Consider the following 10868-nt stretch of genomic DNA (forward strand, 5'->3'; position numbering starts at 1 on the left):
TATATACTATAACTAGAGAAATAAAAAAATATGAATGAACTTGATGAAATACCTTATGAATTAGTTGATGATGAAGGCCAACCTTTAATTAATAATTTAATTGACTTTGATATAAAAAAGTTACACTTGGTTCCTAAAATACATTTTCTTTCTATTTTTAAGAAAAAACATAAATATATTCAATCTTTTACTCAAAAGGAATCTGCTTTTGTAGCGGCCTTAACATTAGCATTTATTCAATATGGCAAGAAAAATGGATTTATATTAACAATATCAAATATTGTACATGAGTCCCTCTTAGAACCTAATTGGGGAATGTCAAATACATTTCCTCTTGAAATATATTGGCATCGAAATGGTGACTATTCATCACCCAAAACTTTCACTTCAAACCAAAATTATTATATCCTGAACCGTTTTCATCATATTGAAAAAGAAAACAAAAAATCTAAATTAAATATATTTCAGTATACCATATTTCTTATTCTTATAATTTTAATAACATTATTTTGTTTTTATTATTTGTACATATATATGTTTGATACCTTAGGAGACTGACTTACAGCTGCCAATACTATTTGAAATACCCCACCCCATTCCCTTTCTTCCTCCTAAAAATGTATCTGTATAACATAGGCGATTTTTTTTTTTTTTTTTTTTTTTGGCTGGAACCAAGTACATTATCAAATAAAATTTTAGTATATTATAAAAAAATAGATACAATTATGTCAAATCAAAATCCAGTTTTAAGTGATACAGAAGAGATGGAGGAAAATGATTCGGATACTTCAATGGAACAGGAAGAATTGAATAACTCCTCAACTTCAACTTCTACTCCAAAGACAAAAAAATCAAAGCTAAATCGAACCAGCACGACACAGGATGATGATGATTCGGATACTTCACTGGAACTGGAAGAATTGAATAACCCCTCAACTTCAACTTCTACTCCAAAGACAAAAAAATCAAAGCTAAATCGAACCAGCACGACACAGGATGATGATTCGGATACTTCACTGGAACTGGAAGAATTGAATAACCCCTCAACTTCAACTTCTACTCCAAAGACAAAAAAATCAAAGCTAAATCGAACAACTCCCAAAAAATCAAAGTCAAACCGAACCAACACCCGTCAACAAACACAGGGAACCTCACCAGGCCCAGACACTAGAAGGAGATCATCTTCGGATATTGGATATAACAAACGTATATTATTTCCATTTAAATATTCTATCACGATGAATGATGTGGTAAAAGAGTGTAAATATAAGGTAATAGTATCTGAAAATATAAATCACATTACATTTAACAAGAAATTCTTCACATTTGTAAATTGTAAAACTTTACCATTGAGATTGTTAATTCACCAGTATATTACATTATCAATGTATATAATTATAAATACCAATTATGAACCCAGATCCCGTGGTTCATGTTATCAAGCTGATGGCTCCTATCATTTTCCCACATCGTTTTGTGGAGATTTGCTCATTATCCGAAAAATATATGACATTGATGGCCTGGGAGGAATCGGTAGAAATCTTAAATGGAAGATAAATCCAGCTCATGTTTCAGATAATGGTATTCTTTCAAATTATTGTGCACAATACACTGAAAAAATTAATAAATCAGCTTCTAGAAACAGTGAAAATAAAAATATATTCATTTATATAAAATTACTAACTAATTTATGGACATTTTTAACTGTACAAAAAGATAATGAGTGGCAAAATGCTCTTAGAAATAATCTTATTGATGAAATTGGAAAATTAAGTAAAATAATAAGAGTAACATGTGAAAATATTTATAAAGTAGGTTTTTGTGTTGAAAAATCTCCAATATATACACCAGAAAATTTTGCCAAATATTTAGATGAAGTAAGAAATATGAAACACTTAAATTGTAATGTTAGTAAAATGTCTAAGGAAGAAGCGATAGAACTTCATTTTTCCCTATTACAAAAATTTAATGATAATATAAAAACTGATACTCATATGTATGAAGTTCAATATTATCTGGCATATATACTACCAGATTATTGGAAGGAGTCTCAAAATGAAAGTAATGAAGTTAAGGGAGAACAAGTTTTTTATAACAATTTAAACAAGTTAAACTTTAATCCATATACATGCAAAATATCTATTATGTAAATCCCGTTTTCATTTAATTGAAAGAGAGAGTGAATGAGAGAGAGAGAGAGAGAGAGAGAGAGAGAGAGAGAGAGAGAGAGAGAGAGAGAGAGAGAGAGAGAGAGAGAGAGAGAGAGAGAGAGAGAGAGAGAGAGAGAGGAGGACTCAAATAGAAAACGGGATTCAATGAGATGATAACAGTTTCCTGTCAGGCTATATACAAGACAGAGCCCCTCCACACATTCTACACAGTTGCTCTCCACACGCGACCAGGTCAGTGTTCTCATTTCCTTACCATAACAAATTTTTTTTTTTTATATATTATACCAGAGTGTTTGTTTTTTTACAGTGAAACTGTGGGTATGGGTTGTTAATGTCATCCCAATATTTTTGTGCTTGTGAATTATTTTTTAAATTTGTGTTTTAATCTTTTAATAGTGACGAAAATATATCTTCGTTTCCCTTAAAAAAGTCGCTTAATGCTGTAATGATAATGTGACGGTACTGTGGTAATTCTCCAAATTCGGAACTATTTAATATATCCACCGTAATGAGATGAGGTGGAATATTTTGTATATAATCATAAAAACATACAAATATATGGAAAAAAGGAGATACTAGATTTTTACAGTTTAGTGTTTTATTTTCTTTGCTCATGGTATTGCCTAACTTTATATTTCTGAGGGATAAGCTATTTTTGTATACAATTAGGAGGAAAATTATATAATAGTCTAAAGCTTGTCCTCGTATGTCATAAACTGTCCAATATAAAGCATCCATAAACTTTTCATCATTCAGATATTTCTCGCTCTGTGAGGCAATGAGACAGAGCCGATCCACACTTGATTCACAGTTGATCTCCATCCACGCGATCAGGTCAGTGTTCTCATTTCCTTGCCATAAAGGATATTTATTTTGATATTCTAATAGACTGTGATATATATCACTATGGTTCTCAGATAAATATGCAAGTGATGGTTTTATGAATGGTGAATTAATTTTATAGCAAGAATATATTAGGAATAAAATAGGAATAATATATAATATAAAATAGGAATATATAAATATTTTTTAAAAGTATCCAATAGTTTTAAATCATGGAGATAAACCATGTGATATAGTGCGCCATGAATTGCTGATTCCATTGACTCGTTTGGCAATATATCTGTAAAGAGAGGAATGAAATATTTCACCAATGGCATGAATCATAATGCGGAAAGTAATATTTTCATTAAAATAGATTGGGATGGTTTCAGATTTTTGAGCAACATTTATAAATTCTTTAACTGCCCATATATTTGTATCATTTACATCGCCCAGTTTATTTAGAAAAAATACGGAATATTCACGAAGTTTGTCAGATATAAATTTAAGAGAATTTTCTGACCACTTTTCAATTTTATTTAATAAATTATTTTCATGAATTATTTTTTGGAATTCAGGAGACATTTTGAATTTTCCACTTTTTATCTTACCAGAAATATTTCTTTTTCTGTGTGAAGAAATAAATATACTTTGTAATTTGGGAATCAAGAGTTTAAATATACATGATATTGATAGCAATTCATGGCTTAATTTTTCTCCATTATCGCCTAATTCCCATATATTTTCAGTTTCCAGTGTATTGAGAGTGGAAAATATAAGATCTGGAATGTTAGTCATCACACCATGTCTAGGAAGAAAAATGTTAGTATCACATATATAAAACGTCATGTTAACTTCCCTGACTAATTCTGGTGGAAGGATAGTTTCAATGGGGATCACTCGACTTATGATTTGAATAAACCAATTAGTTAATCTACGGGGATCTAGAATAAGATTATTTTCTGTTGTAGATATATCTAGAAGAACCACTGGAAGACATCCCACAATACGTGTATCTTCTTCCTTTTGTTTGTGCTCCGTAAAAGTTGATTCCAAAGAAGTTAATGAATTTAACTTAATTTTAGTTTGAATAGGTCACTAATGTATTTACGATTGGCCCAAGTTATAATTACATCCCCTCCAGGAGTGTTGAGTATTTCTTTAATTGAAAGTGTACATGTTTTTTTATGGACATCATCTTCGTCTTTATACTGAAATACGATTTGTGAACTAGGTGAAGAGGCTACAAAAACATTTGATGGTTTTTTATGCCAGTTAAAATTCATATCCATTTTTTTTATGTAAAAAAAAACTTAAAATTATGTTTAAAAAAATGTTAACATTCATAATAATTTGAATAGCATCAGGGAGTGTGGATAGTAATGAACTTGAAGTTATTATCAAACCTGGTGTTGTTTTTGCCCGCCAGTATAAAACACTGTTAGTAGATTCACAGGAAAGATTGTTCTATAGCTTCAACTTTACAATTTATGAAAACATTTTCAATCAATTTTTAACTCTTATGAATAGTTGTAAGCAAAAATATCCTTTTGAAACATTTAATGGAATTTATAAACTTATTCGAATTATTAATCGACAACAAGAAACTTATAAAAAAATATAATTTTTAAAAAATTCTGATACAATAATATCCAATGATCATTTTGTATGGAAATATCCACATAAAGAAATTATTTCTGAACAAAATATTTTTTTCAAGGAAACAATTGAAATGTTAAATTCAATTAACAAAACAGAATTAAATCGTAGAGAATTGTGTGTATATATCAGTTTTATACATAGTACCATAAATACAATTATATCAGACATTGAACACACAGAAGTAGAATTAGATTTAATGTATTCTACAGGAATACTCTCAAGATATATTTTCAATCGTTTACCATTTGAAAAGGACTTAATTCAGATTCGAAATCGAAAAAAATTGATCTTTAATGATTCATCAATTGATGATTTAATGTCAATTTATTATAAACTCTGCCGGGTGTCAGTATATTATACTGTTAACAGGTTTATATTAGTAGTTTATTTTCCCATAGTTACCACCAATAATCCACCTAAATCATGGATTTTTGTATTCAGTAATACCAGTTTATACAAATGTTAACGAAAAATGGAGTGCATCTTTAGAAGTTGAAGATAACAAGCACTTAATGGTATTACAAATTGAAAGTGAATATTGGTATATGGTAATGTCAAAGGAAAACTTTGATGTTATTAATAGTACCTTAGTCATCATTAGTTTTTCATATTTTAATTTAAATTCACACAAATCTCACAATTGTATTAGTGCTGCTTTTAATCAATCTGATGAGGCTATTTTAGAATTATGTAATTATAATTAACACAAAAATTCAATCCTATTTTTATACCTATTGTACCTGGAATTTGGATTTATTCTATTAATAATATCTTAAAATTAAACATATTATGTGGTGGTATTATTAGTCATCGCTTATATCAACAACATATATTATATCCGGGTGTTAGTTTATTAGAATTGAATAGGGCATGCTAATGCCTTTTCAAATTTTTCAGAAACATCATCTGATGGATTAAGATTATTTTATAATTATAATACGGTATTTTCACATCTAAATAAGATACTAATAAATACACATCAATCTACTAATTTCCTGAAAAAAATCATTGAGAACAATAATAATCCCAATACACACATGCATTTAATCGATGTGTATTATTTGTCAATAATAAATCAATATTTTATTATTTTATGTATATACCTTATATCCATATTAATTATATATATAATTTTATCTATATGTTTAATTAATTATTGTTATAAACACTATTGTAATGCTACTACTACTACTACTACTACTACTACTACTACTACTACTACTACTACAACTACAACTCCAGTTAACACTATGACTTTAACAACTAGTAGTAATACACAACCAGAATCCACCCCATTAATAATGTCATCCTTTTCATTACCCCTAATCTTCCCCCCTATCCTCCTTTACCCCCTAATCTTCCCCCCTATCCTCCTCTACCCCCTCTCCCTCCTCCTCCCCCTCCTTCTTCTTCTTTTCTTCTTCTTTTTCTTCTTCACTTTCTTTTTATCCTCTGCCTTCAGCCACTATATATATGATTGAGAATTCTATTTATGATTCACCACGTGAACATTATAGGACAATGAAAGGAAATAAATAAAAATGATTACTATTATTTATTTTCTTATAATAATTTACTTATTTATATGTACAATAATTATAGGAGGTGAGGCGATACAAAGAAAAAGAAAGTTATTTCACTATGGTATAACAAGACAAACAAATATATCGTCATTAGAATGGTATATTGATCAGGCTGAAAGCGATGATGATGCATTAGATAATAATCCATTATTAATTTTATCAACATATGGACTTCATCAGGATGACAATCATCATCAAGCCTGTAATGTGTGGGAAGGTATGAAACTAAATCAGTGTTGTATATTTTTACCTTATCCTTTATATTCTAAAGAAGGTAATGAAATATTACCAGCTAGTGCCTCCTGGCAGGATGGATATTGGTTTGAAATATCTCCTACTAATCCCCTAAAAATACCTACAGTTCCAGTATGTTCAACCACATTAGGTAAATTAATATGGCAAGATTACAATTTCACGTGTGAATGTACAACTCATGGATTATTTAGTGGAAAACATTGTGATCAATCCACGTCCAAACTTACTATAGATAATGGATGCAAAAAAGTTGGATGGATTCATGATCTGAATATTGTAGACATATCTAAATTTAATCCAGTCAAAGAAGGCATATGTGTAGAATGTTCTATTCCTGAAACAGTACCGAATATAGAAGGAATGGAACCTTCTTGTATCCATGTTCACCTTAATAATAATTCTTCCTCTCTAGACATAACCACCACCACCACAACTACTAACGCTTTATATAGAACAAAATGTTCCATCTGATACCAAGGCACCTTGCGTGTACGACGCGTTAAATGAAAATAATTACAATGAAATTAATAAATATGTAGAAGGATATGGTTGCTCATGTGACTATTTCAGTGGTTACGTTGAGGTTTTAACCCCTTCATTAGTTGGCCTGTTTCGTGAAAAAAATTTGATTAGTAATGCCTGTGTGAAAATTGGTCATAACACAATGGACCCTCATCGAGTTGATTTGGCTTACTATACACTAGAGAATGGTGGCAAACCTTTACAAATTCACACTTACTATGAACTCGAACCCCTTTTCCAACCCCTGATGTCTAAAGCCAAATCAACATTAAAAAGTGATGTTGAATTTATTATAGATCAACCGGCAATAGCAAAGGTAAATGCCTGTGATTGGATGAATCGTCACATTAAAGCTGATCCACACCAAAAACTATGGCGTTTGAGACATGATGAACGAGGAGATGACTGGCCTGTTGTTCATAAGACAAAATTGATTAATCATTATAGGCGCCGGCAAGAAACTTATCCCCTATATATCTATCGATTAGCGGTTAGTCCTGGATATGAAAGACAAGCATTTTTATGAGACGATCGTCGACTATCTAATGCTATTTGGGGCCATCCAATTGTATTCAGCTTTTACTCAGAGAGTATTTGGCATGAACTTACTACCCTTAATCCCTTGGGAGTAAACTGAGGGGTGGTATTTTGGTTTAACTATGCTCACTCAACCAGGTCATATAGTTCGACTAGATACACGTGGACAATTTAGGAACCCAGGTGAGGTTGTACCTAATGTGGTTCCACCTGATTATCATGATTTAATTGACCCCCGGCAACCTATTGCTCATCCAGGTATATTATATATTACGTATGTGGTTAATACTTAATCTCTCTCTCTCTCGACTGGATTTGACCTTTAACACATTGATCTCCTTAGAGCCACACGCTGTGCATGGTCCAACACCCAGCCCCACTACCCCTCTTGACTACGATAACTGCGTCGCCAGGGAATCCCAAAAATTCCCCTGTGACTACTATACCCACAGGCCAGGGAATATAAATATATCCTGTGACTATAGATCGACTCACGTGCCAGGAAACATACCCCTGTACTAAGAATTAATAAAGTACATTGAAGAAATGGAAAGACAATCAGATGACAAACAGCCAACAACGCCACCTCCCCTTTCTATATATTTTAATGAAGTATTTCGACCTATAAACCAGGAAGAATCTAATAATAGTGATAGTAGCATCAGTAGTAGTATCAGTCTAAATGATGTTGATGTTAATAATCTTTTAGAAATCAATAACTTCAGTAGTAAGAGATTTAATAAGATTGTAAATAGCTACCTCATGTTTGAAGAGGATAATATAATTAAATTATATTTTGTAAATGTAATGAAAATGTTGGTTGATAAAAGTAGTAATATTAATAACGTTATTTTAAAATATTTCATTTATGTTTTAAGTCTTTATTGTATTTCTATGTATTATTTTTACAATATTTATAACATTTTTAGTGTTACATCTTTAAAAGTAGTAACTAGAGATGATGTGAATTTTTTTAAAATGTTTCAAAACAAAAATATACAAACATTTAAGTATATTTGTAAGAGTCAAGATAAAATTAACATTCTGATAAATATCCTATTCTGTCCCTCAACAAAAACATTTACAATAGTTTATGCCATTTAATGTTTATTGTAAAATTTAGAGGTCAATATATTAGCGACATGTACAACCAAATGTTGTTTACAATATCAACAAAAATAGTTGAAGGGGAAAATGGACTTTATTTTTTTCAAAATTTGGAGTGTGATAAATTTAATATCGAAAGATGGAATCCGGATAAACTATTTCAGTTATAATCAGCTTTATTATAAAGATTCCTGCCTTTTCGGAGGAATTTCAGTATTATCTTCATTCTTTCTCTTTTGTGAAATAAATTGTGGACGGTGGCTAAATAATGAAACCTGATTACTTTTTACTCTAATTATTTGTGAATTAATATTTCATTGTTTACTTCTGGGAATAGACTATACCGTCATCATCAAGAAAAATTCCATTTTCTTTATCATATTTAAGATCTACAGTGAGTTCATTTTTATGCTTAATTTTAATTATTTTGTTTATATATATATATATATGTCCATCTGTTTTAACCCGGTTTATAAATTCTTTAATGTTGGGATGTGTCATTTGATAATAACAATTTTCAAACTGTATATATATTAGAAACATATATAAATAATTATAAAATAGTACCACACATTTTATCCAAATCACTTTGGTCAAAATTACTTTTTCCAAGACATAGAAAGTATTGGTGCTAATTCAATCATACAAGGAGAACACACACTTAAATACTTACGATAATCACCCACAAAATTACTTGGTTACGCAATTAAACCGAAATGATATCTTGGCTGTACGATAATTACATAGAGTGCAGGATGTTGTTTGTAATTCTATTTATTAGCCTGAGACATTAAAAAAACAAAACCTTTAAAATGTATCATTTCTAAATGATGATACACTCAGTCCTGCAATTATCACATCGATTCCACAACCTTGACATACATGAACAAATTCAGTTAAATTTTCTGGATAAAACAAATGAGCATCGTCGATAAAAATAGTATCAAAGTGAAGAATATAGTCTTTATAATCTAAGTAAGTTTCACTCTGGATTTGGATTTCAGTCGGAATTATTGATCGACATTTTATTTGTTTTAATTGTACACATCTAGGCAAAAATCAAAATGGTTTATTTTTATTTTCTCTGCAATGTGTTTGAGTAAGTTGCAAAAGTCGAGACGATTTTCCTGAGGCCATTAAACCAGTAATAACTGTCAAAGTGCCCTCTCGGTTTTCGTGTTTATTAAACAAACTGACAATAGTTTGTATTTATCCAAAACCAATGACTCTCTATGGTGGTGGTCTTTAGAAATATTTTCAGGGAGTTTTGTATTCCCAAACCTCTTTTATTGATGTTCCATTGAATGAGTAATCCAAATAGGTATATGGAATTCGATTATAGGAAATGGGATGTTCCTTAATTATTTCATCCATGTGGCTACATCAAAATCCAACAAAGTCTCATCAAACTTATATATAAGCAATGTTTTTATAACATCTTTCAATGTAAGAGAACCTGTCAAAATAGAATTTAGTATTGATTCACTTAGATTACAAAGAAGTATAATATGGGCATTGCGAAATTCAGATTCCAAATGACCATATTCCTCATCCTCATGCTCCATTGGATCATATATCCAGCTAGGGGATACCGCATTTGCAGTTAGACGAATATCATTACTTAAGTTGCAACACAATTGGAACCATACACAAACTGTAAATCTTAACTTGGGTATGTCCAAAAAACATTTGTCAGCATAATAAATAATTTCTTTTCCTAGTCTGTCTATTAATTCAATTGGAGATGTAATAAGGTGGATTTAGTATCATCTGCCATGATTATGAGATACCCCGGTCCGAGCTCAGTTTCAGGACAGCTGGAATAATTATAACTTATAGTCTTAATAAATACCTTTTATATTATTTATCATATTAAAAAAATCTTATGCTAAAACATGAATAGTTCTTCTAATAATCTAATAAATTTTTAAAGTTGTTGGGAATGATATGATTACTAACCCTTTACAGTTTCCTATCAATTCTACTGATGACATTACAAAATTTTTAAATACTACGTTAATTCCGGGAAATTTACCCATTCTCACAGATAATGAACATTAAATTATGTTACCAAAAAAAACTCTAGAATCTCTTATTAATTCTTTGACACAACTATTGATTAGTCTTCCTGTTTTCCCTGCCAGACCAGCTTTAGAATGGACAAAAACGTGAAATGATGTAATTTTAAATATAATTGACGATTACATTA

General features: G+C 30.3%; 1 protein-coding gene across 1 annotated transcript in view; it reads left to right on the forward strand.

Moving 5' to 3' along the window:
* The first annotated feature begins 725 nt into the window (after positions 1-725).
* Positions 726-10868, forward strand: part of LOC138358216 (uncharacterized) — a 31827-nt gene continuing 21684 nt past the window's right edge. The window contains exon 1 of the mRNA XM_069315757.1: positions 726-1206. Coding sequence (XP_069171858.1) covers positions 726-1206 — 481 coding nt within the window. The remainder of the gene's footprint in view (positions 1207-10868) is intronic.

Source organism: Procambarus clarkii, chromosome 7 (genome assembly GCF_040958095.1).
Source record: "Procambarus clarkii isolate CNS0578487 chromosome 7, FALCON_Pclarkii_2.0, whole genome shotgun sequence".
In the NCBI taxonomy this organism is placed as follows: Eukaryota; Metazoa; Arthropoda; class Malacostraca; order Decapoda; family Cambaridae; genus Procambarus; species Procambarus clarkii.